Source organism: Excalfactoria chinensis, chromosome 12 (genome assembly GCF_039878825.1).
Source record: "Excalfactoria chinensis isolate bCotChi1 chromosome 12, bCotChi1.hap2, whole genome shotgun sequence".
NCBI lineage: Eukaryota > Metazoa > Chordata > Aves > Galliformes > Phasianidae > Excalfactoria > Excalfactoria chinensis.
The window spans coordinates 17,645,209-17,671,997 of record NC_092836.1 but is presented as its reverse complement, the minus strand read 5'-3'; the positions used below and the strand labels follow the sequence as shown (position 1 = coordinate 17,671,997).

The 26,789-nt window shown below is 50.9% G+C and overlaps 1 protein-coding gene across 1 annotated transcript; it reads right to left on the bottom strand.

Annotated features, from left to right (window-relative positions):
- Window positions 1-20,389: 20,389 nt before the first annotated feature.
- On the bottom strand, window positions 20,390-25,827 carry TNNC1 (troponin C1, slow skeletal and cardiac type). Its single transcript, XM_072347351.1, has 6 exons — window positions 25,682-25,827; window positions 22,602-22,632; window positions 22,279-22,425; window positions 21,366-21,480; window positions 21,126-21,262; window positions 20,390-20,563 (listed from the first exon to the last, which is right to left on the bottom strand). Exons 1-6 carry the CDS (start codon window positions 25,703-25,705, stop codon window positions 20,532-20,534), a joined length of 486 nt encoding a protein of 161 aa, XP_072203452.1. The 5' UTR covers window positions 25,706-25,827; the 3' UTR covers window positions 20,390-20,531.
- Window positions 25,828-26,789: the final 962 nt, after the last annotated feature.

Here is a 26,789-nt window from a genome sequence, read left to right as displayed (position 1 = left end):
CTGGATGCTCACCACTCACTTCTGACCAACCCTGGTGCCCGTGTCAGTCATTTGAGTTCAAGGTGGCGTAAGAAACATGGAAGCTGATGTCCTCCAGTTCTCTTGAAGTCTTCAGCAAATGTTCCTCTCTAGTTCTGGCCCACTCTAGCAAACATTTTACTTACACTCCAGCTTGCTCAACCCAGGTCTGTTCTTGTGGGTGCAGATAATGCCCCTCGTCCAACTCTGTAGCATCAGTGCCTTCTCCCAGCCAGGCTACTCCCTGTTACCCATCCTTCCTCTTGGTCTGCTGTGAGATACATTACCAGAATGGCTGCTGGGTTGTGCTTAGATATCTCATCTTCAACCAAGCCAGGTGCAGGGGGTTGGAACTAGATGATCCTTAAGACTTGAGAGCACTCAAAGTGGAGAAGGTCCCCAAGGCCTTTTCCTTCACAAGGTTGGTGTGTCCTGTCCTCTTTCTCTCCTATACTTTTAGCCCTTAGCCTGCCTCAGTGCCTTTCCCTTTACCTACTAGGATCCAATGGCATTTTGTGAGAAAATACTTATAAATGTAGGGCATTATAAACTCCATCTTCTTTACATTTCCCCATGTCCCCAAGCTCCATTCCCCATCCCCAGACCCTGAAACAACTCCTCTGAAAGCAGATACCGGTCTTTGCAGCACAGGGAATGTTTTAAGGCTCTGAAAACAAAGTTTATTATAGCAGAACTGCCAAAAGTGTAACCGCTGTCATGCTAAAATATCCTCTGCCTCCTACATTTGTAACGTGGGAGTCTTTTATATCCTCTTTACTGCTGCTGAACCATACATTTATCTTGGCAGCAGATGTATGTAGACCGGGGTCTATTTCAGTGTCATGCAAAAGAGCTCTTAGGCTAAAAGATGCATTACAGCTTACTGGAAGACCTGAAATTAACTGTGCAATGATGCCGCCTGAAGATAAAGAGCCAGCAGTTCCCTTGAATTGCAGTTTTATCCAGATGGGTCTGAGCAGCACTGCCATCTCCAAAGGCTTCCCTTTGCAAAATTAACTACTGACTGTAGTGAGAAACACGAGAGAGAGGCTTCGACAAACCATTTTGGGAAAAATCTGCCTCCTTACCCAGTGTATGGAGGCAGTGATAATTCCATCCATAGCCAACCAGCACCAGGACCCCAGAAAGGGCACCTCTTCCCTCTGCTCCCACACTTGGGGCTAGGAAAGGCACAGCAGCTCTCTACAAAGCTGTGGTTATGACCAAGCCTGTAAATGTTAATATTTAGCAGTGCTGACAGACCTCTCACCAGGACTGTCCTGAAGGGAACTCTGATGGCAGCACACACAGAGTTAATATTGGGAAAACACAGATTTGGGGGACAGATTTTTGTTGCTGTTATGCTTCACATCTGAGCACTTGGCACAGCAACCCTAGATTCTAATTGCACCTTATAACTGCAGTTTAAATTAAACTCACCAGGCTGGACCAACTGGAGCCAGCTTCTATGGAGATGCCAGAGGAGACCTCTTGTCCCCAGCCTGATCCCCTGCTGTGTGCTGGAGTGTGACCCACGGCAGCACTGTGGTACAGCGACAGGAGGAGGTTCTTGCCATTCTGGCTTAAATGCCCTCACCACTCACAGGGTCAACATTTTCTTACAAAGAATGATAAGATGAGGGAAAATCCCACTTTTATTTCCCACCATAATGTATTCAATAGGAATAACAAATAAAACGAAAATGGTGTCTGCAATGCAATCTCAGCCACCACCATCCCAACCACCGCTGCTCTGGGCTGCCCCATCCCATGCAGGGTGGGAGCGAGCCCGGAGCAGAAACCTGCCTCTGCCTCAGCTTTTGTGAAGATACTTTGAACACTTTTTAAAAGGGGGGTTCTTGGAAATCACTTGGAAATTCTGGACTGTGTGATGGCGTTTTCTACATGCAAAAACTTGAGAGAAGGACATACTCCAGCCACTCCTGTGTTAGTGTCAGAGAAATAAGGCCACTGCCTCATCTTCAATGGGGACATTGTGCAGGCTGGCACTTTGAGGGGTGGGAGTGCCCTTCAGATTCCCCCAGAATGAGGAAAACCTGGATCTTTGCTTTCCTTCTGATGCGAATAACAGATCAGATCCTGGTCTGGAAGTGTCTGGGTTGTGGATCAGGCATGCAGCACGTAGATGATGGAGATGCTGATGATGACATATAAAGAGGGTTTGGGGGGTCATTTGTTTTCAGCCAGCCCATTCAGGCAAGAATAAGCTTTTATTTTCTTCACCATGACAGCGTATGTCAAGCTAACAATGGCTGGGTATTCCTCTGAGGCTGTAAAATAAGCTCATTCATACTTTTTCTCTCCCTTTGTTGCAGCCAGAACAAAAAAGAAAAAGAAAACCCTGCTGAGCTCCTGCTTGCTCCCCTGACCAAGTGTCCTCCCAGCCACCACTGTGTCACTGTCATTCCCAGCAGCATCACACTAATCACAGGAGCAGGGCCAGGGTTTGAGTCCATGGCCACGTTCCCAATGTAACAGGACTGACTCAATGCCCTGTGCTGGGTCAGGGGACCCTGGAGCCCATCCTGTATCTGAGAGAGCAGCAACGGTACATCTGCACCTGGAGGAGTGGGGATGGCTGGCACGAGACCTGATCCAATAACACCCCAAATTTCAGAGCTTGTGAGCAGCCACTGAAATCTTGGTGGTCTAATTTAGCTGAAAAGCCAACCTCACCAAAAAAATAAATGGCCTCATAAACACTGGAACAAGGTGTCTCTGCTATAGAAGCTGCAGAAGTTCCCTGTGCATTTGGGATGTCGCTCTACATTTGCAGTTCAAGGGGAGACCTCATTGCACTCTCCAACTTCCTGAAGGGAGGCTGTTGTGAGATGGGGGTCAGCCTCTTCTCTAGTGTAACTAGTGATAGGACCAGAGGGAATGGCTTCAAGCTGCACCACGGGAGGTTCATGCTGGAGCAGCTTGGCCTGGGCATGCAGCCCAAAAGCAGAAATTGCATTGGAGGGGAAGAAAGACTCCTGGGACTGGCTGAGGAAGAGAGAAAGTGGAGTGGACATCCCTTCTCTCTATCCAACAGGTCCTAAACAGACCTGCTTTGGTGCGTTTTACTGGCCCAAAAAACAAAGCAAGCATCATCCATCCCACTGAATTCCTCCCGAATTCTCCCATTGCCGAGTGACCTGTGAAAATGCCAGCAGCTGGGAGACTGAAATAGCAGCTGCCATTGCTTAGGCCCCACTGATTTGTCCTGTGGTTTTTCCACGTCCTTTAATCTCCAGTAAATAATCCCTCATTTCCTTGCGGTCTTTCTAATTCCATGCTCTGTGCCGGCACTTCCTGTAAACAGCGGGTCTAGTGGCCTATAATTGAGGCTCTTGCCAGCTGTGCAAAGGGCACGTGGCAGGGCTGTGCTTTGGGCTGGATGTGGCATTCCCAGAAGGCTGAAAAGATGGAAATGAGGAGCCTGGTTCTCCTCTTCATCCAGGCAGAATGCAAGGCAAGCCATGGCGCAGCCAGGGAGCAATTCGGGTTTGAAACCAGGACATATGGAAACAGCAGGTGTCATCAGTCTGCCACAACACTTTGCACTATCCAGTCTTAAGAAACAGTGAATAGGTCAGTGCTTGAAAGCACGACTGGCTTTCTTTGGCTAATTTGGAAAGAGTTCCCTGTGGCACATGCTTCCACTGTCCCTGCAAGGGTTGCAGTCTGTGCAGAAGCCATGAGCAGCCCTATCTCAGCCCTTAGTTACTACATTTCTAGTCTAAAATCTTGAGTGAATTCCTAAAATGAAGGGCAGAGATGAAGGTCTGTGCTTCCAAAGACCTCTCATGGTGCTCATCTGCACAAGGTTTTGATCTTTCACTATCTTGTGGATACAAAGCCAGATCCTCCAGTGTGCTCCAACAGCAAGGGAGGCAGCCGGTAGTGAATAAGAGGTAGAGAAGAGTTTGTTCCATGGAATGTCAGTGTCTCCATAGTGCCAGCGTGGGAGTGATCTCAGAGCACTCTGTGAAGGTCAGATGGAGGAAAACAGCAAAGTTGGTGCTGTTGATGCTTGCAGTGTTGAGCTGCGGGCTGAAACGTGGCCCTGCACAAAGTTGGACTGAAACAAAGTTCGTGTAAGCTATGAGATGGCTGCCTGAGTCCTGCTGAAAGCATCACAAGTGTAGATGAAATTGTTCTGTATGTATTTATTGGCTCTCAGTGCGCCTCCACATCTTTTTTTCCAACAACAGAAATGCAAACAAGCCTTGAGAGGGGCAGACAAGATTTACCCAGGCAGCAATAGGAGCCCTTGAGCCCTGATGGCAATAATCCTCATCTGGAGTCAGTCCCATTGGCTCCAGCCACTGCTGAGCTTGCTGGTGGAGAAAACCACTGCATTGGATCAAACCGATGTTAAAGGAGACATCACAGAAGTTAATAGCTAGTGGTCAAGAAGAGTTGCCAGATTCTTGCTTTCTCAGTAACTAATAAAAGTGCTTTTTAACACAATTAATGTGATGTCTTGCTGAAGACTGAAGGAAATTGCAATTGAGACATTTCTATTTTGACAGGCTCGGTGGAAAACTTCTGTTCAGACTGGTAGGAATGAGACCAATAAATTTCTGTACAAACTTTCTGAATTCAGCCTTCGAGATAATAGATAGGCTGTTCTGACTGTGGATAAATAAACTCTGTTTTAGTAAGTGTTTAAAGACTTTCAGGATGACGAAGTGGAACATACTTCAAGTCTCCAAAGATGGGAAGTGGCTTCTGAGTCAAATGCCGATCTATGCCAGAGCTCGTATTTTAGACTGAGATCACTCTTCTGTGACTTGTTGACAGTGGTTTTTTTTTGTTGTTGTTGTGTTTTGAAGGAGAAAAAAAAGGAAAGGAAAGAAAAGAAAAAGGAAAACATCACAGGCTGAAAATAGCAGTGAAACATTCCCCAGCTGCAAACCTACTCCTAAAGAGAGCTTCCCAGGGGACATAAAGCTTCAGCTACAGCCCAGAAAACCAGCTCATCAAGCAATGAGTGAGGTGGAAAACCCTATCTTGGGTGACAGCGGGCCTGCCTGAGCATCACGCATTTCTGTCAAGGCACCAGAAGAAGGTAGAAAGTCTTTGTTCCCACCAGCAAGTCCTCAAGGGGCAGCCTCAAGGTGGGAGCATCTCTCTGCCTTCCCATTTGGTGAAGACCAGCACAACTTGTGGCTTTTGCCTGCTCTGGCCATCCCAAAAGCAGGTGGTGGAAAGGCCAGATCAGCACCTTCTGGAAAAGCAAGGCAGGTCTCCCCACTTATGAAATGTCAGGGCTTAATTCTGCAAAGAAAACCAAAATAGACCTAACCCAAGTAAAATGGTTGAGGAGAAATTATGAAGCACTGTTTGCTTTGTTATCCAACATCACTACCAGCTGATGTGGATTGTTAGGTGTGTGGGATAGAGGCCAGCAATGTGTGCTTTGCTTGTGCTGAGGCTAAAGTGCTGTTCCAGGGAGAAGGGGTGGTTGGCATGCAGGGGACTGAGCAGACGTTGGTGGGCTCTGAAGGGATGCGTCTGGTGACATGGGGCCAGAGGACTGCTATGACCTGAGACACAAAAGTAGGGCAGCCTTGGTCGGCATCAGAGGTTGTATGAACATATCCCTGGCCAGACGTGCCTGGTTTTGCTGCCTTGAGAGCAAATGGGTACTTGAGGATCTGAGAAGAGGCTGGTCCAAGGAGCTCTGTCTCTTTGGTTTCCCAAAGGAAAGGAAGGGATATTTGGTCACAGCTTGTGATTTACAAATCTGGTGGAAACGGGAGTAACGGGATTTTCAATTGACTAGGCAAAGCCTTATAAGATGACTGGAAATGGACATTAAATGTATCCAGCCTGTGAACAAAGCTCTATTATTTAGAAGTCATTAATCAGGAAAGTAACTCAGCAAAGCTTGTGCAGATCCTCTACTGCTGAGAATGCTTTGATCAAGAGTCATAGTAATTTTTTTCCCCAAAGCAGAAGCTGTAAGGCAGGGCTGTGCTTGCTGAGGAGCCAGAGAGGAGCAGTGGAGGCTTTGGAGGCGGCTTTGACTTGTGCTCAGAAGATTGCCTGGGAGATGGCAGGCACAGCAGCATCCCTCCAGCTCGTCATGCTTTGCCTGTGCCACTGTTGCTGCTTCAGCAGCACAGCCTGTTTTCTAGCTGCTGCTGCTGGGAGGCAGGCACGGGGCTCTTTTTTCTAGCAGGGAATAGAATATCTGAATGCAAGCAGCAGGCTCACACTGATGCTGTCTGTAGGAAGCGTGTGCTCCTGCCACCAGAGATACCACAGTTGCTACAGCAACTGCAAAGCACTGAGACAAGTATCCTCCCTCCACCATCTTCATCTTCCCAAAATAAAGCAGAGCAAGGAAGGAGTTGGGGTGTGAGAGACGAAGACCCTTAGTAGCAGTGCACTGATGCTCCTGTCCTGCAGCAGATGGTAGTCGTGTGCTGCTCCATGACCATCAGACCACTTCTAGGTCCATCGCCAGGTCTCCATTTCATTACCTACCTCTGAGGCCCATCTGGGCACACGAGCAGCTCAGCCTGCCTTCTCTCCCCGCAGGGCTCTGCTGGACAGACACAGGGCACTTACTGAATGCCCGAGCTGTGGGGGTGAGGATGTGATGCTGGGGATGCTCCAGGAAGCACTGCAGCAGGTTGGGGAATGGCAGGAATCAACACAGGTGTTTTGTGAGTGCCTGCAATCTCATTGCTATTTAAATCTGGCTCACCGAGGTTTCCAGCACTGCACCATCCCGCTCCAGCAAAACCACGTGGCCTCTCATATAAATATTTAACGGCAGGAGGAAGAGCTGCTGTAAAAAATACTTTGAGGCATAAAAACAGAAGGTTGTTTCAGGTAGCAAGAGCAGAGAAAAAAGGAAAAGAAAAAAACAGTTATAGCTGTAATTTCTCAAGATTACTCCACAACTGAAAGGAAGCAAGGTAGGGGGAAAGGAGGGAGAATGGGCTGCTGGTGTCTGCACTGCATGCTCTCCCCTACTCCATTTAACTGTCACCTGCTTCCTTACACTAGAGTGGAAAATGCCTGAATACTGCCTGTCCCCAGACCTTAGCTGGGCACTCTGCCCTTCCCCTCCACTCTGAATGCATCAGGTGTGTCCTACAGATGGGGATTTAAGGGCATCCACCTGCCAGAAACTTCCTGGAGATTTATTTCACTTCACCCTGAAGTGGATTGAAAAGCCTGGCTAAAATTGCAGCAGGAGCAAATGCGTTTTTGTCATCATCAAACCATCAGTCAGGGCAGCCTTAACACAAATGGCAGCTTGAGATGGGGCTGATGCAAAAGGGGAGGGCTGGCCCCAGGCATTGCTGGTGGATGGAGCGTAGCTGTGTCCACGCTGATGTCCTCCTCCTAGGTGGGATGCCACAGTCCAGGCTGTCTCAGGTTCTTAATGAAGCCCACCTCACAGTGGGGGCAGCTGGCATCATGCTAGAAAAAGTGGATTTAAGCGCCGTTTCCAAAACGCCCTGGGCACAAGCTCTATTTGTTTCTCACTGATGCTGACACCAAGTGCAGCACAGCACTGTGGTCCACACTGGGCTGGGGCACAAAGAAGCATATTCAAACCCATGTTAAATGTCATGAAAATGCAGGCTTTCCCAGTGGGGATGCTGAAGTCTGCAACAAATCTGTTTGCAATCCCCATCCCATACAGCCACGGTGCAGTTAAGTTTTCAGTTTAACTATGTGCAAGGAAGACATCAGTCGTTTCTCAATGCTGACTTTGTACAAGGGCAACACCACTAGGCTGTTTAATAATTTATGTCCTTAAAATCAGGGGGTGGTGTTTGGGAAAGTTCCTACTGCTGCCAGCAGGATATTAAGCATCCTTCCAAGAGAGCTGGTCTGATTGCAGCAAGCTCTTATGGCATTCATGAAGCACACTAAGGTGCATTTGCATTAGGGGTTCTGATGGAAATGTGATCTCTTAATTAGCACACCCTACTGAAGAGATCCCAGCACAAAACCACCAGTAGGCTCAAGCAGCAGATGCTGCAGCCAAAAATCAAGCGTCTAATGCATCGGTGCAGCTAAAAGCAGCAAAAGAAACAGAACAAGAGACGTGCTGCAAAGAGGAAGTCTGTCTTGCTGCTGGTATCTTGCAGGTGTCTCTGCTCAGCATCCCAGAAAGCCAAGAGGGATGAGCTGGAACAATCCAGACAGAGGACAGCAGGGAGGCGCAAGGAGCACCACTGACTTGCAGAATTTATCAGCTCAGTTACCTACTGATTTCTGTGCATTAGATAGCCAAGATATGGGCAGTACCGCCTGTTCAATAGGAGAACATTACATTTGAGTAAAGAAATGCCCTTGCTTCTAGAAACTGGGAAAGTGCCAAAGGAGAGGCTTTTTTTTTACTCTTTTTCCCAATATGTGCTCCTGACATGATCAGCAGCAGCGTCCAGTGGTGGATGGGGCTTTGCACTGACGCGGCTTTGCACTGCCTGGGAGCTGTTTGTCAGATAGCTGGCATGGAGCTGCAGAGCTGTGAATCCTTCAAGAGGAGTTCTGAGGGGCTGCTTGACACAGTGCAAATCACCTGCCCGCATCCATATCATCTGTGTTCATAGAGAAAGAGCTGAGAGCCACCAGCCAGGGAGGACGGTCATTAAAACCCCTTCCTGCAGTGCTCATCTTCCCTGAGCATGAGAGAGCAACCGGCACCTGGAATGCCCTGTGTCATCTGCCTGCTCGGGGAGCGCTGCTGACAGGTTTGAAAAATGAGTTTAGAAAAAGTCCTGAGAAGGACCAAGCCTGTGTCCAATATGGGCTCCTGAGGCATCCTACCATGTTAAGCAGAAGAGCAGTGACGTGGTGCCCTTCCTGGATGTCAAGGTCATATCAGCATTATTGTAATGGATGAGTCATATTATTTTAATGGATGCAGTGTGATTGCTGTCCCCCTTCCTTACTGTGCCATGCCCACTGCGGGCAGGGAATGGCACAGAAGGGCACAGGCTGTACTCAGAGCAGGGCTTACAAGATGATGCTGAGCACAGTGCAGTGCTACAGGTATGAATTAACCCACTCAGCACCTTTGCTTCCCTTGGTCCATAGGCTGTTGTATGGAATGCCAAGCTCTTCAGCTGGACTTTAGCATTGTGACCTTGCACTGAGTGAAGGCTACTTGAGTGATTTAAGTCCATGTCATGGATGATAAATAGCTGCAGTGTTAAGAGAGATCTTCCTCTCTGTTTCTCTTTTTTTCCTCATTTTTAGCCTTCTGCAAAGGTTGTGGCTAGGAAAAAAAATAAAATAAAATAATAATAATAATAATAATAATAATAAAAATAAAAAGGGGGTTGATTTCTTTTTTTTTTCCAAATAATTAACAACTTGGTTAATTGAGCCATTAATAAAAATGGGCTAATAATACACCCAGCCTTTATCAGATCTGATGCCTGACCCTGCAATGCTACAGAAGCAACTCAGCAACACAAGCTCCTCTCGATGCATCGGTTTTTGTTTTACATGCTCAACTGCAGCAGTGAGAATAAATGCTGAAATGAGCTGAGACAACGTAGGTATTTAAAATGTGACTGGGAACACTGATGTCCCAGGCCAGACACATCCCTTGAACCTCTTTGGTGGTACTCAGCCATGCTGCAGGCAGTGGGTGTTCAGTGCCTGCTGCCTGCAGGAGGGAGGCAGGAGCTGGAAGCAGGGCTGCCTCCAGCAGAACCCAGCTGGGCATTGTGGGCTTTTACAAAAGACAACCATCCCGCTGTTGTAGCAGGGCGCTAGCTCTGCTCACAGTATATGCATCATGGGGCTCCGCTTATCCCCTTCCCCCTCCCCAGCCCTGCCTCCTCGCTAACCTACTTTCTCGCTTTGTGGAAAGAACATCTTGGATTATATTGCTGCAAATGAAAGGCTTCAGTCATGGTATCATGCGAATCACAGGTAAGCACAGGGTTTAACGTCAGCTTTTTGGCAGCTTCTTTATTCCCTCCCTGCTTTGCACAAACAAGCCGCCTTTGTGCGGAAGTTCATATTTCCTCTTGAGACCGTGGTATTTGTCAACACGGTTTTTCAGTAATCCTTGCCATGCAGATAAGGCAGAGCTAAAGCAGATCCCTTTTACTGTTGCTGAAAAGCTACCTGATCCTGCTGCAAAGCTCAGCTCACTGAGCTCTGTCCCCTCCAACCCTGACACCAGGCAGGAGGACAAAAGCTGTGCCTGGGTGACAGAGCTGAAATCCCAGTGCAAAATATAACCTCGATGTGATTTCCTCAAGTGTTAGCGATGCTCTGGAGGGAGCTGTGGTGGTGTCCGGAGTGACTGGGGTGATTTTTGTCAGCACTGGCTGTATTTCCTTGCACACATCCTGTTTCCTCTGGCCGCACTCACTCAGCTCCTGGAGTCTATCAGGAATATGGAAATCTCCAGCTCCATATTTGCTTGTTGCTGGTGGTTCCCAAGCTGTTCTAAAGCAGAAGTGTAAAATGGGAAACAAGCTTGAATGGCAAAAGAAAAAGAGCCCGTTAAAGCCAGCTGGAGTGTGTGGGGAGTGGGGAGGGGTGGAGGTGCAGCAGAGCTGCATGGAGGAGCTGACCTGCTTCCAGCCTGCCGCAGCATCTTGGTGGCCACGTTCATCACCTGACTGCTTTTCTGTTCCAATAACCTCCCCAGCAACCCCCACCCTTGCAGACCGTTCTCCCCTCCTGTCAGGCACTCTAAGCATTGGCATCAGTTGATTCTGGAGGCAACCAGCCAGATCTGCAGCTGGACAGGACAGACACAGAGGGAAATCTTTTAAATCCCTAAGCTCTCCCTAAATCCAGCGGCACCATTTGAATGTCTCAAATAAATAAATGAACAAACAAACGAACCGTACTCTACAGTTCTATGTATTTATTGCTATGATGGTATATTTTGGTTGCAAGCCCTGAAATGGGGAAGATCTAATTTATGTGTAACTTTGGATTCACTGAATTCTAAGTCATTTTCTGGGCAGATCAGTGAAAGTCCACATAAGCCATCCAGAGCAGCTTCCCACTGCAGATGGCCAACATGAACGGCCCAGCACCTCCAATGAGGACGCGGCAAGGATGCAGCAGCCTGATGGGCCAGGCATCCTGTGCTCACCATGCTGACTCCATCAGGCTCCCTGGGCTTCACAACACTATGCTGAAAACCTTTCCCCATTCCCATCATATCCTGGTGCCCTGGAGAAGCCTTCCTTCTTCTATCAAGGAGGAATTTACCAGCATCAAGGGATGCTCCTTTGCAGGGCAGCACCGCGAGCTCTCAGAGCACTCTGGGACACTTCTGCTCCAGGGATTCCCCCTTCCTTGGGCCATCACGGTCTGATGATTGACAGCAGTTGTCACCAGCTCGTTAGGAGCAGCCCCCCCAGGCATTCTGCACGCAGGGATGCAGTGTTTGCCGTCTCAGTGAGGGGCAGGTTTAAGGGCAGCCTCACTGCAGACCGGCTGGCACATGCAAAAAGAAAACGGATGTTTTTAATATTCTTCTTTAAGAAAGTTATAACAAAACAACGCAGCCGGGTAAGACGCCGAGTCAGCTGGAAGTTCCAGCACGTCCCGCTGTTATTTGCTGGCCGTGTCCCTCCTCCCTGCCTGGGGCTGCTGACTCCCGCTCCGAGCCCAGAGCGGCATCTGTTGTGCTCGGGCTCCCTCTAGTGCCGTTATGTCCTGATATCCCCGCTCCTCCATCTGCCTTCGGCTCCATCTGTGGCCTGGATCTGTTCTTCGTCCGCGCTCACCTCCAGCCTTGCTATTGTGGGCTCACACCGCCGCTGAGCGCTGCCCGCCCGCTCCCCGGAGCAGCAGCTGGTGGGTGTTAAGGAACAGCCCGCAGCCCGGAGCTGAGTCCTGCGCTCCTTCAGTCAGCATCGGGACGGGCTGACGGGATCGCGGGTTGGAACGGACCTCTGAGATACCGAGTGCAGGCGCCCAGCGCTAAGGCTTGGCACCACGGGCCAGCACGAGCATCCTGTGAGTTACACCACGAGCACCCTGTGTTACAGCACGGGCACCCTGTGTTACAGCACGGGCACCCTGTGTTACAGCACGGGCTGGGGCAGCACTGGGCAGCACTGGGATCCCTGCCACACGTCCATGGCAGCACGTGCCAACAAGGCCCTGCTTATCTCCATGCGGTGGCTGCCCCACACACAGCAGAGCCTTCCCATCAGTACCGATGGGCCTCAGCACAAAAGCCACTGCATTGCGTGCTACAAGAACACTTACAGAGAGGACATGTTGGCAAAGAAACTCTGAGTTTATTAGAGCGTTGGGTTTTTGTTTTGTTGTCTTTTGCAGCGGACGTAACTGAGCCGCCGGGCCGGGAAAAGAGAGACTGCGGGGAGGAACGGTCGCGTCGCGGAACCTCCGTGCCAGCGGCGCTTGTTGCGCACCCGACCAGCTGACTTCCGGTACATACTTCCGGTGCAGCCGAAACGCATTTCCCAGGGGCCCTTGCGAGGCCTTTCTCTTCCGGTGTGACGCCGTCCGCTGTGGGTTCGGTAGGTGCCGCTCCGCGCGATCCGGTGCCATCCGCGCTCGGCCGGCCGCTCCCGGCGCTGCGGGAGGCACGGCGGGATAAGGGAGCGCGGCGGGATAAGGGAGCGCGGCGGGAGGCGGGGCCGGGCCGGGCCAGGGCTGCGCTGAGCCGCGTCGTGTGTTCCGTCCCGCAGGTGCCGCCATGGCCAAGTCGAAGAACCACACCACGCACAATCAGTGTGAGTCGCAGCGGGACGGGCAGCGCCGGGCCGGGCCGGGCCGCCTTACGGGACGGGGAGGGAAGGCGGGGGAGCGGGGAGCAGCTCCTCGCATGGTTTCCCCATTCTGAGCTTGCAGGGAGCAGGGCGGGAGCTGCTGCTCCTGGCACGGCCAGCCCCGGTGCCCCGCAGTGCTGAGCAGCCACCGGAGAGCGGCTGGGCCTTGCCCTGCGGGGTGTGTGCGCTGCCTGCATTGCAGTGATGAACACAGCTCTGAGGCCCTCGTTGGAAGGGTCTCCACCGCCGAGAGCGCACTGTGCCGGGGATGGGAGTGGAGGTGCTCCCCTGTCTGAATTCAGCTGGGATCTGAAGGGCTGGCTGCTTTCCTTCCTGCATTACCTTCACAGCAGTATTTAAAGGAAGCTGACAGAGCTGTTCAATAATAGCTCAAGTTGTAATCTTCACTGTTTCCTTGTCTTTCACGTAGCCCGTAAGTGGCACAGAAATGGCATCAAGAAGCCCAGATCCCATCGATACGAGTCTCTCAAAGGGGTGAGTATTTCTGCTCATGTCTCCAACCTGCTCAGACTCCAGAAATCCCATAGTGGTGTTCCTTACTTCTGACGGTCAGTGTTTTTGCAGGTTATGGTTGTGGGCTTCTCTTGCGTTGTTTACTCACACTATTTGCTGCTGTATTACTTCTAACCCACGTGAAATCCGCAATGTATTTCTACAAAGCTGCTTTTTACCTCTTGCCCACCTTCGTACTGCTTGGGATCAGTATCGCTAAATACTGCTTCCAATGAAGCAAATGCACGTCAGTGTTTTGCTGCTCCCATTCACTCTCATTGCCTTTAAATCCTGCTGTGTCTCCTCCCTACTGCTGTGCTGTTGTAGCATCTGTACTAATACACAGAATGTCCTCCCATTCTGTTCAGCGCTCTGCAAATGCTCATGTGATCTATGAGTGTTGCTTTGTACCAAGCATGTGTGAGATGTGATGGCTAAAATCTGGCGAGCTGTGTGTACTGGGGAAAATGTTCTTTGGAGTAAAGTAGGAGATGCGTCTCAGTGGGATAGTTTAAAGGATGGCTGAGTGGCTGAAGTAATTCTGTTCATGTCAGATCAGAAAATGTATCTGCATTAATCACAGCTAGAATTGCACTGACTGGGATGTGATGGAAATACTTGTGTCCCTTTTACAGCGGGGCTCATGTTTCCTTTGTTTTCACAGGTTGATCCCAAGTTCCTGAGGAACATGAGATTTGCCAAGAAACACAACAAGAAGGGGCTGAAGAAGATGCAGGCCAACAATGCCAAGCAGGCAGCTCTGCAGAAAAAGGACTGACCTGGTTTAAGACCAAGAACCAGTTTGCCTTTTGGCTTGTATGTTTGATGCGTTCTTGTACAAATAAAATTGGATATAAAATGTTCACCTCCTGAATTTGAGGAGGGCCACAAAAGTGCCTTGAGTTTTATTATAAATGCCAGCTGTGTGTCATCACATCTGCGTGTTGTGACCAGTGCGTGGTTTTGTTCCCTGTCAGATAAGCTGCAGAGGTTGTGTGTTGGTGTTCTCGGTCTCAGAAGTCCTGGGTGAAACAGCCGCTCCTTCCTCAGTGCTGTTGTGCTGCAATCATTGGTATAGACTGTGAGCACCTCATAACTCTCAGCCTGTTTTCAGTTTGTGAAATTGTTACTGAGTGGAGCTTTAACATACAAACAAGCAGCAATATTTTGAATTGCTTGGGCTCTTAGATGACAGTGTTCAGTACAGGTAGAACTGATGGGTGTGTGTTCACAGCTGTCTCATACTGCGATTTATGCAGCAGTTCGTAGTGCTGTTAGAGCACAACCAGACTTGGAGGGCTGTTCTTTACACACCCTCTGCATTACTGTTCACGTTGGGCAGCAACAGCAATGGAAATCCAGGAAAACAAGGAAGAGTAGCAAGTGTTAACTGCAGTGTAAGAGATCAAAGCAATTAATAGTATGTGTTGTCTTCTAAAATGCTTCAAGTAATAAAGTGTTAAAAGGGTGTGAAGTGTGAGTAGTTAGTAATTTAACTGTATGAAACACCCAGATTTTTTCTAGCTCCTGTATTTCAGTGGGAATCTTCATAGCAGTAACACAGGAATCCCTGTCTGATGAAGTTGGCTGGTCAGACCAGGGAAGTGGCGTTTGAAAGCACAAGAAGAGACGGTGCCATGACGAGGTTTTGCTATTGTAGTTAAGTAGTGGACTTGATTTTTCCTGGTCCTACCAGTCAGCAAAGTTGCGAGTTGAGTATCTTGGCAGACAAGATGCGTGTTTTCATTGCTGAAGAGAACAGTGTGCTGAAGTGCACCAAGCCCTCATTGAAGCTGCAATTTCAGCCTTTGTCCACTCGGTGGTGTAAATCCACAAATCAACACGGGCTGGAAGTCTGTAAATATGGCAGTAAAACCCTGCTGGGTGGAAAATAAATATTTAAACTGGAACATCCAATTAATTAAAGTTAACATTATATATATATATATTTGTGTGTATATATATATATACATAGCTTAGCCAATTAATGTAATGAAATACTTAGCTGGAATAAGTATTTTGAATTCTCTGTGGCCCAAAGTGCTTCTAAAAGCCTTCTCAGTTTACACATTATTTACTTTTTTTCCTGGTCCAGCCCTAGGCCAACCAACACAGTGATTTACTGCGACTGCAGGAGTGTCCTTGCAGCTGGAGAGGTGGTCACCCTCAGCCTGCAGGAGTCCTGCTGTGTGCATCTCTTGGACTCTCTTGAGGCTGAAGTTTCTCAGCTTGAAGAACTTAATTTCTCTGCAAGAGCAACATGCTGGTAGGGAGGGTGGTGTAGTCATGTTTGGAGAATGCAGTCGTGAGGTTTGTATCACGGGATAAAACCTTTTGAATCTTTAAGACAAAAAGGCTGGTTCCTGTTGCCTTCAAATGAGCCAAAAGCCCATTCTTGTCTGGGGAGAGGATCCTGGAGATAACAGTCATCCTTGCCAAGTTTCTTGGCAGCTGGCTACATTAGACGCAGCTCTACAGTGTTTAAATCCTGGTGGTAACAGATCAGAGGTCTCTGAATTGCACGGTAGCTGCCTTCCTTAGTGCAGTGAGCTTGTCTACAAAAGCATGGCCTCACAGTTGTGGTTCCGATCAATACACACGTCACCTTGGGATGCTGCTGGTGCTGCAGGAGGTGGAGTGGCTGATCCAGCTGCCTCAGTGAAGGGCTGTATGGTGACAATGGTAAAAGAAAAAGCACAAACCTTAAAGAGGGGTCTTGGCATTTGTTTTGCTGCACCTTCACCTGTGTGTCTGCAAATCTTACGTCTGCATTGAGTTCTACATTAGGAATTCTGCACTGAGGCATTCCTGTCATGGAAGGGAGACTTGAGCTTCTCTGTGTGTCTTCCCCCAGAGGGCTTGTGCGTGAGAGCATCTTACCCACAGGGTGTGGACTGAGGGAAGAAGGACAAGGTTTGGGCTGAGAAGAGGAAGTCTGCACATTAATGAGAAGCAGAAAATGGAAAATGGGCTGCCAGTGGCCCCGTTTTCCCCAGGCCTGCCTCGAAGAGCCTCTTCATGCCGCCCTTCATGTTGCCCTTCAGTGGGGCAGCTTCCCAAATATGGGCTTGCTGACTTTCTGACCAAAATAGCGTCTGCGTGACAAAATGCAGCAGAGAGGAATGTAACCTTAATCCAGGCATCATTGTGTAGCAAAAGGCAGGAGTCTGCGAGCTTCTCCAGCAGCTTGGTGTCAGGTTTGTTGTCATGTGCACCTCTCTGTGATTTCCCCACACACATGGTGTTCCTGTGGGACACTGCCTGAATACTGGCAGCTTATAACCCCATAATGATTCAGTTTGTGAGTTCCCTCCTTCCCTTCCTTGAGGATGATGTGCCAGCACAGGAGGGAAAGCTGCAAATGAGTACCTGTGCTGGCAGGGCCCTGCAGTGGGTATTCCTGCACTTACATTTGCGTGTGCAGTCATGTAAATTCTGTCCTGCTTTCTGTTGGTTGAGGGAGGCTGACAATCCTTTCTGGGAGGATTACATCTGCAGAGCCTGGCAGATGGAACTGGCAGCTGCAGGCTGCTTGAAGCTATTCCCATTATGCAGAGCTCTGTCATCTTCGACATTTCAAAACTTCAAAACTCACATGACTGAGTCCTTGGGATCCCATCAGAAGGTGATGTTTTTGAGGAGCTTCTCTGCTTAGTCACTGACACGCATCAGGTTTTACTTTTATACTTGCTGATGATTTCTCCCCTTTGCAATGAAGAGGGCTCAGTATTAAGTTCTAGGTTGGCTCCTGTTTTCCCTACAGAGGAAAAAAAGTAGGGTGCAAAGGGCACGTAACCAAACACTGACCAGCTCATTTTGCAGCGGTGAGCAATTGCACTGAAAGTGCAGAGTACAGAAATGGGAAGGAGAGCTGAAAGCAGTGGGAAATGCCCTGACGGGACACGGTAATCACCTGAAACGTTGATGTTTGTTGTGAAAATGAAAAGAAGGAGTGGATGCACCTTGTTCTGGCCCCTCCACCGCCTTTCAGTAGCTTGTTCCAGCAAAAAATGCATGAACAGAACTGGAGTTGCCTGCTGTCACAGGTATTCCCTCACAGCAGTGCATCTGGCGCAGTGAAATGTTGTGTACCTGGCATAGATTAGCTCGTTTCTGTTGCCCTTGTGGCAAACTTGCTTCAAACTATTATAGAAATTGAATCTGCTGCCACCAAAAGCAAGCAGACAAGTCACCCAAGAACTGCGGCTGTGTCCGGTGGCGCATGTTACAGTCACATGGCAGCACAGGTCTCTGTCTCACCTGGGCAGCGCAGAGTGAGAGCGAGCAGTGCAGGTATGTGGGCTGTTCCACTGAATGGCTCCTGTCTGATTAGGAAAAAGAAAATAAAAAGAGTGGATGTTTTGATGACTTTCTTTCTTCGAGCAGAGCTTGTGAATGTGGCACGTTCCCTAAAGCCCGCTGGCACCACAAGTACATCATCAGGGGAAGCTGCAGATCTGAGTTACATACATGCACGGGGTTCTGAGTTTTCTTCTTAGCGTGTATCCAGGCACATCTCCTGCGTGGAGGCTTTAACAGGGCTGACTGCGTGCCCGCTACAGGTTTGTCTAAGCCGCTCGGCTGTCTATCATGTTGTGTTAAATTCCTAATGCAGTTGTTCCTGTGCTTTAGCCAACAGTGAAATCTACCCACCCCACACCACCTCATGGCATTTACTGCCTTACTCTCGGACGACAGTCGACATGTTAAGACAAATGGGCCTTGCAGCAGTTTTCCTGACTTTACACTGAGCGTGCTGACCTGCCGATGCCTCGGCAACAAGGACTGGAAAGGCCCAAATATTCCCCAGAATTCCTGCTCTTGTAGGAACAAGTTTCAGCTGCTACAATGCTTTGGTTCTGTTCATCTCCAGTCACCGTCATCCCTGTTTTGCTCTGAGGGAAAAGAGAGGGGTGGTGAGGTGGTTGTGTGTGGCTGCTACCTGTGCCCATAGTGCTGGCACTCCTGAACCAAGAGCAGAGTGCTGAGACGTGGCTGGATGGCTCCTCTCAGCCTTCAAAGCCGTCCTTTTCCTTGGTCTCATGGTGGAGTCCAGGTCTCCCCCAAGAGCCACCACTTTGGCCAAAAAAAGGGAGAGGTTAAACTGGGGAAGTTCCTTATTTCCTCTCATATCCATAGTTCAGTGGTAGCAAATGTCTCAGAGATGTCCATGTTGAATGTTGGGATTTGGCTGGGACAAAAGAAGGCAGTGGGGCTGCCAGTGGTGCCTACTGAGGTGTGACAGGAGTGTGGGTTGCCGGTCGGCTGAACGGCTGTGGGGAAATTCCCTGCCACGTCACTGTGCTGGTCAGAAGGAAAAAGGCTGCATTTTACAGCTGTAGCGTTGCTGTGATTAGGAGCGTGGCTGAAGCTGTCTGCACCTCCTGTGCGGATTTCCAGGTGTGGGTAAAACATTCCAAATGTTTCCCCAGATGCAGGAAGCCTCAGCAGGTCTTGTGAAGGAGCTGTGCTGCTCGGGAGGTGGAAAATGACTGCTGCAGAATCATCCCGATGAAGACCTTCAGGGTATCAAGGCAGCAGGCACACTGAAGGCAGGACAGTAACAGCAGCACTTCTTACCACAGCGCTGTTCAATCCAACGCCTTTCTGCACCTTTGCTGGCTTCTGGTGCATCCTCAGTTCTGCTGAATCAGCTGAAACCTGGGGGCTGGCCCAGAGGGGAGGCAGGGAGAGCTATTGCCCCTTCCCTGAGCCCTTCTGAAGGGGGCTCAAATACAGGTGTGACTCTATCTGGGGTTGGAAGGCAGACATGGCTATTGCCTTTGGGTGGTAGCACTGAGTGGGCACGGAGCACAGGCTCCTTGCTCTGCGCTGGGCTGTGTGTGACCCAGGAGCCGTGGCACTGAGGGCTCCTGACCTTCGGGGAGGCTGTCTGTGTTTTCCTTATGTATGCCTTAAAAATGTCCCTAAAATATCCTGGGTTTTAAGGAAAATCTGCTGCTCATTTCTTTGTTTCGTCTGATGCTACAAGCCCTGCTTGGGCAAAGCATTTGTTGCTCCTTGTGCAGGGGAAAAACACAACCCCTCTCACATCCTCACTTAAGCTGCTTTAACCTCAAGCCTGTTTGGTGTGAATTAATAATATTTCACTACCATTAGAAATGACAGCATGTGTCGAGGCAAAGCTACAGCTGCTCGATGTGTTGTGGCTTTGTTTTTGTTGTTGGTTTTTTTTCCACTGGGAAGATGTATTTTAGGAGGAAAGGCAGAAGGAAGGAAGATGGTGACACTTGCCCTGGGGTCAAGGGCAGCACCTGCAGGGCTTGCACTGAAGCAGCCTGGTGCTGTGCCCTGCCAATATTTATTCTGCTTGAGTAAACATTTGATTTTAGCAACACGAACACAATGTGTGAGCCGTGCTGGGCTGTAATTCGATGGGAGGAGGCAGCTATGTGCAGGGGGAGCTGCTAATACCGTAGGAATGCCGCACTTCCTTGGGGAGAGAGAAGACGGTGCCCAAGGCATCAGAAACAGCACAGCTTGTCCTCCTAACCCTGCTGCCACCCTGAATGTGGATACTGAGACTGTATCAGGGTCAAGCCCTGCTCGGGACCCTTGGCACCCAGACAGGTGGGATTTCTAAGGGAGAAATGTTGGGAGTCAGATTCAGTGTGAGATGCCGTAGTGCTACAGCGCTGCTCCCTCACAGGGACACCTGCCTCCCTCCACACAGAGTGAGACAAGGAAAAGGTGTTTCCAAATAAAGTAGTTTTCCTTCCGTATATAGCACAGAGTGGCATCAGGATGGGGAGGAGGGGAGGGATGTCTTTGGGACAGTTGTGGTACATCAGGGAGGAAAGGAGATGTTCGTTTCCCAGGGGTTTTAGTAATGGAATAAGTGGTTGTTAATTCATGTTTCATCACTAAAATGTTGCCAGGACTCCAGTTAAACCAGCAGGCACCAGTGCAGGCCCCTGCTGCCCTCGCCATGCTGTGACCAGTGGGGCAGCGCAACATGGCGACTCCCTGGCAGGCACCCACAGCCACGAGGAGCATCCCCTTTGGTTGTGAGCCTATGGCCGAGGTGCAGTGCTCACCCAACTGCCAAGGAACAACTACCAGAGGCACTTGATAGCAACACGCTTTATTTTCCCTATGGCCACCCTTCTCAGCACTCAGTCTTCATGCTGGCAGCCAGGGGACAGAACCGAGAAGCTGAGTCACAGAGCAGAAGGGGTTTCAGAGATTCGGGCTGTCCATCTGGCCTCAGATTTATTCAACTCCCTTCATGAACTCCAGGAACTCTGCCAAGGGGGAGACATCAGAGATGAGGGCTATTAGGTGGCACTGAAGTGCTTTCACAGCTGCCATAGTACACGCTTGGCAGCTCTCCACAGCCCTTTCTCTTTTTGCATCTAACTGAAGCACAAGAAGCCAGGCAGATGGCTACGGCTCCTCTGCCCATGGCCAGAGCTCCTCATGCCTGCCAGTGGAAATGTCACCAGTGCCCAGTGTCACCCCCGGCCACAGACTCCACTCAAAAACGGCCTGCAGATCATTTGGGCAGCGCCGCGTCCAAAATAGCAGCCCCTCAGTGCTGATGGTGGTGCTTAGGTGGCAAAAGCAGACGGGCAGCTCTCAGTGAAAGCAAACCTTGCTGTACAGGGACAGTAGGCAGCTAAGGGAGGCCCAGGTCCTTGCAAACATTTTACAAGCCTGACAACCTCCCCAGCTCCATACAAAGCCAGGATGGGATCAGGAGCATTGCCCAGCTCTGCACAAGCTCACACCTGCCCCAAAGACAGATGAGACCATGGGAGCTGCTCAAAGGCTCACAACCAAACTTCAGGCAAGAAAGACTCCTACCGTCATAGTCAATCCTGCCGTCATTGTTTTTGTCCCCATCTTTCATCAGTTCTTCTATGTCATCCTCAGTGATCGTCTCTCCAGTTGCCTGTAGCATGATCTTCAGTTCTTCAAGATCGATGTAGCCATCAGCATTCCTGTGTGAGCACAGAAGAGCTTAGGAAGGGACCCGCACACTGGGGAGGTGAGCTGGGGCCATCTCACCTCTCCCGTCACTCACACTGCGGCCATGGTTCTTACTTATCAAACATCCTGAAGAGATCTGAGAGTTCCTCTTCAGTTTTTCCTTTGCTGTCATCTTTCATACACCGGACCATCATAACAAGGAACTCATCGAAGTCCACAGTGCCGCTGCCTGTGTGCAGAATGAACACCGTCAGGCAGTGGGTGCACGGGTAAAGCCAAGTGAGAGGACAAAGTTCCTGCTAGGAACTGCGGGACCGAACCCAGAGAGCAGCTCTATGGCAGGAGGCAGCTTGCAGGCTGGAGTGAGCACCTGAGGCCATGGACTGAATTCATTGCTCTTGGGTTTTTTTATGTTTTGCAGTCATTTTGCCCCAGCAAACCAAATACACTGCAAAACAGGACTGGAAGCTTTGATAAATGTGAATTCCTACCATGAAGGCACCTGTCCATCTCATTAATAACAAAAACTCCAGCAGGCACTATTTTTGCACCAGCAGTGTAGCACTGTTGTTTTCAATGGCACTAAGGTTTTGCATGATTTTAGGCCACTTTTATGTTTTCCAGTTAACTTGGCACAGTACTTCCCTCCAGCCTGCACACTGTTTTTGTGTGCACACACGGATTTGATCAGTATACATGTTTATGTCCATATATGTTGGAGCAGTGAAAGACTTTCCTGCTGATATATTTTGACAAATTGTGACATTTACGCAATACCAGTTGCTACCAAATTGGTTCAAGCAGTCTGGTCACGACAGGCATAATCATTTTTATAGCGTTTATTAGCCTGGAAATTCCCTGAAGAAACCACACAGAAGCGCAGGGTGCATTCAGCATCCATCAAAACCCCAGCTCCCGGCTCTCAGCAGGCGCTGTCTCCAGCATGGATCTTGCCCGAGGCCCACGGGCAGCAGGGAGCACTGGGCATCGGGACAGGGCTCTAAATGAGGAAACCAGAATCTCTCACCATCCTCATCCACCTCATCAATCATCTCCTGCAGCTCCTCGGGGGTGGGGTTCTGCCCCAGCATCCTCATCACCTTCCCCAGCTCCTTGGTGCTGATGCAGCCATCCTCTGCCCCCAGCACGAAGATGTCGAAGGCAGCCTTAAACTCTGAGAAGAGAATGGAGAGATGTGTGGGTTCTGTCCCAGGCTGCAGCCCCAGGTTGGGGGCTTCCCCGGTGGGAACACCCAGGGGACACAGAAGCTGCCTGTGATGTGATCCTAGTGGATCAAGAGCCCTGGGAGCTCATCTTCAGGCTGCCCCGTCAGGTTAAAGATGCACCTACCATTTTTTTGTTCTTCTGTCAGCTGCTCAACCTGTAAGTGAAAGACAGAGAGCAATTCATTTTAATTCCTCATCGCCGCTAATTGCTAACCCTCCAGGAGCTGCTCTCTCACAGGCTGGGACCTGGTCAGAGGAGGGACATCCTTGTCCCCATGGCCAAGACCATTCCCAGCTGTTTTCAGCCCTAGATTCAATAAACTATCATAAGCATTAAGGTCTTGGCTACCTCCATCAGAATTCGCTCTTATAAAGGTTCTGCCTCCATTCACCTCATCCCATTTTCCTTCACCCCGAATATTTGTGTAAATTCTTTGGTCTGTGTATGCACCTCAGTGCAATGGGGACATGCCACAGACAGGTTATGGTGCACGAGGAGCAGCAGGCTGCAGTCACCGTCATTCCCTGAACCTGGGCACTGGAATGTGGAAGCAAACTGAGGCAGATGGGAGCAGCGGGAAGAAATGGTCCCTGCAGCCGCCCAGTGCTGGATGAGATGAGCTGGCAGACTGCTCCCAAGTCCTGCCCAGCTCATCTACCCAGTCCTGCCCCTGCCATCCACCAGTGGGAGCTTATCAGTTAGCAGGAATCAATGACAGTTGATGAGGAGAGCAAAGTGGAATCCACCAGAACGTCCTGGAGTGAATTTCTTTCGGATCCTCTTGGAGCGCACCATGCCATGCGGTGGGCTTTGTCAGTGCCTGCAGGTGGTGACCCCAGCGCTGCATCCACCTGTCCCTTCAGTAACATCCATTACAATGACATGCTCCTCCCACACTGCCTCTGGCACTCTGACACCCCCACACCCATTCCAACCGTGTTTGGGTTGAAGCAGAACCCCTCAACCCAGCAGTACTCTGTCTTGGAGGAGAGGCCGATGGTTTTCCACCCAAAAAGCAGTGATTTGGCAAAAAACAACTGGAAACCATTCCTACGTGCAGCGGGAGGCAGGGAATTGGGAAGGGAACACTGCTGAGCTCCCTGTGGAGCCTTTTTGGGGTGAGAAGCAAAAGCAGCAGGAAGAACCCCAAGCCCTAAGCAGGCATCAATTGGGCAGCTCAGCCGATGGCCACAGTCCATTGGGTAACCTGACCCCCTGGCAGCGTTCGCTATTAATAAGCCCTGATGAGGGAGGTGCCGGAGATAAAGATGAGCCCTGTGATTGTTCCCAGGCCTTTGGTATGCGTCCCCGCAGCCTGTTATCCTGACACTTGTCCCTGGCAACACTCTCAGCACCGCTCAACAGAGCTGAAAAATGCTCCTGAAATAGCTTCGTGCTTGCACACCCTTATCTAGACATGAGTGGGTGAGACAAAAGCCCACTGGGTTCTGCAGCTGCACTGGGGGAATTCGACATGGATATAATGTTGGTATATACCCTCATAGGTTTGCTGCCATCAATATATGCAGCAAATAACAAATCCTTACTTCCAAGGCTTTTCTGATTACTGCATGTTGGCTTTGTACAGCGCTATGAATGTGGAGCTGTGCTGGATGGAACCGAACCACACAGCGATGCTTTTACTACATGGCTTTTTCCCAAGCTGTTTATTGTGCCCCCTGGTCACAGACACAGTTCACAGCTTTCTCCCTTTTTCTCCTCTGCCTCCAGCCTGGGAATGGCTTTGTCCTGCTGCGCTCTGGGAGGGCAGGCACCCAGCACACAGGATTTGGCTTTTTCTGCTCTTTTCTCCATCCCACATTTCCATTTGAAGTCAGGCAGGAGAAGTTTCGGATCTTATTTATTTATTTTGCCAGATAAATGTTTTCCTACAGTTACAATCTCGGGAACAGACTCATGAAAAAGCTATCACTTTCAGCCACGTTGTGCCTCTCCTCCTTTTGCCTTTGCACTGGCAGATCCCTGTCAGAGCCCACCAACTTATTTCTCAGGTCGAGGACACTGCTTGGGCTATCAGATGGAGGAGGTTTGGGTTGAAACCCACAGGCTTCAGCTAGAGATGACCTTCACTGTGGATTTTTGCCCACTTTGGGGTGGAAAGGCACCCCAGGCTTTCTTCGTAATCCATGCATGAAGTCCCTAAACAGTACGGCAAGGACCTGCTCCATGAGGGAACATATCTAGCTAAAAAGCTCAGTTATAGGGGCTGGATTTCCACTGATCTTACAGGGCACATTCTTGTCCCTTCCACATGCTCCTCGGGACACTCAGCACGTCGTCATGCACTTCCCAGCCCATCCATCACATGCTGTCCGGATCCCGGGAGGGGGTCACAGCTATAAGGGCTGACCAGGGGACAGGGAGAGCTGGCAGCGTCTCGCTTCCCTCCATTTTGTTTAACCAAGCAAAGTCCTTTATTCCCTCTGAACCTCTTGGAGATGTCATTGCAGGACGTGTTTTTCAACCTGGTCAACTCTATGTTAAAAACAACTAAAAAGAATCGCCCTTTAGTTCTTACGGTGTATTTTAACTCCGGGCACACAGCAGTGATTCACACAGCCCAGAATCTATTTCCATCCCTATCACACCCGCATATCGCTCAGTCTAAATTACAAAATGATGCACTGAGCTTATTATGGACCAGAGCGTTCCGGGTGTGCGGGGCAGGCGCTGCGTGCAGCTGCCGGGATGCTCCGCATTCCCAGAGAGCCCGTTTCCCAGCCCGGATTCCTGCGCAGCGGACAGCAGCGGGAAGCAGCGGCAGAGCGGAGGGGACGGGCAGAAATGACGGGACAAAGCAGAGATTTTAAAAGTCCCACCGAAAAGCACTCAGCTGAGGAAGGGGGGACTTCAGCAACGGCGCTTATGGTTTTAAAGCTCCAGTAACGAGAGGGTGAGGTTGAACTCACGCAAATCACCTTTCAGCCATGCAAATCAATCACTTTTCAACCCACGCAAATCACGTTCGCTCTGTGGGAAGCGCTGCTGGCCGGGATGTGACCGCAGCCGGCAGCCGCCCCTTCCACTTCGAACACCCCAGCGCTGGGAGGTTCACGCAGACGGGAGGACTCGACTCCAGCCGAGCCGCCCGCCGGCGTCCCGTCACCGGCGGCTGCCCCGCTGCCGACATCTCCTCCTCGTCCCATTCCTCCCCAGCATCCCAGCCCCGGGCGGGCACTCACCGCCGCCTTATAGATGTCATCCATGGCTGGGCAGGGAGCGCGAAGGGCCGGGGGGCGTCACCGACACGCTCTGCCGCCGCCGCCCCGCCGGCCCCACTGATATAGGGGGCAGCGGCCGGTGACGGGATGCGCCAGCCCACCGCGGCCCGGCCCCGCGGCAGCGCCTCGCCGCGTGCCTTGGGCTGCGTGGCACCGTGCCGGCTTGCGACGGGCCGTCTGGCCGGGCTGCATAGCGCAGGCAGCCGGAGCCCGTCCGCAACCCTGGGGCTCGGGGACCCACAGCCTTGCAGGAGCCGGGGGAAACGCGCGGCACACCGCTGCACCGAGCAGCGTGGGCAGGGTCAAACCGTGAGCGTCCCCCGAGCCTTGCGGGTTCGGCCGGGGCTGCAAACGGCTGCGGGGCGCTGCCAGGCGATGCACGCCGGGGTGAATTCCCCGTCCGCCTGGAAGCGGCGGCTTGCGGCCCGGCCCCGCGTGGATGGAGCAGCCCACGCTCGGAGCCGGCGGCGCTTCGGTCCCAGCTACGAGCGGCTGTTGCAGGGCAGGGAGATGCCCGAACCCCGAAGCGGAGCGGGCAGGCCGCGCTTCTGGGGGTGCAGCACTCCCCCTGGTGGACTTCGGCCTGCTGACAGCCCAGCCGCAGGGATGGGTGCAGCCGTGGGCTTCTCCGAAAATAGAAGTCATTTGCCGTCCGGAGAAATCAGGCAGCGAGACAAAATTTGGCTGTCCCCGCTGAGCACCCAGCAGTGGTGGTCGGGGCCACAGTGGGTTTCTGCTCTCTCCCAATGATGTGCAGCAGAGGCTGCAATGGAGCACGTGTCTGCAAGCACCGCTGGGCTGCACTGAGCTCTGGGATGGGGACTGCTCAGTCCTTCGGTGCCTGGGACATAGCGGAGGCAGAAAGGCCGCTGCAGTCTCCGCAGCCCGGCTGCCAGCCCCAGCACGCCGGAGTGCAGCTGAGGCCGATGCTTCCTACCACGGCTCTCAGGGGGGTTTCTGTCCCAGCACTGCCCATGGCAGGCGTGAGGCACTCATAAACCTGGCACAAATTTGGCCTGCACAGCACTGCATTGCACGGCGCTGCATTGCACAGCGCTGCATTGCACGG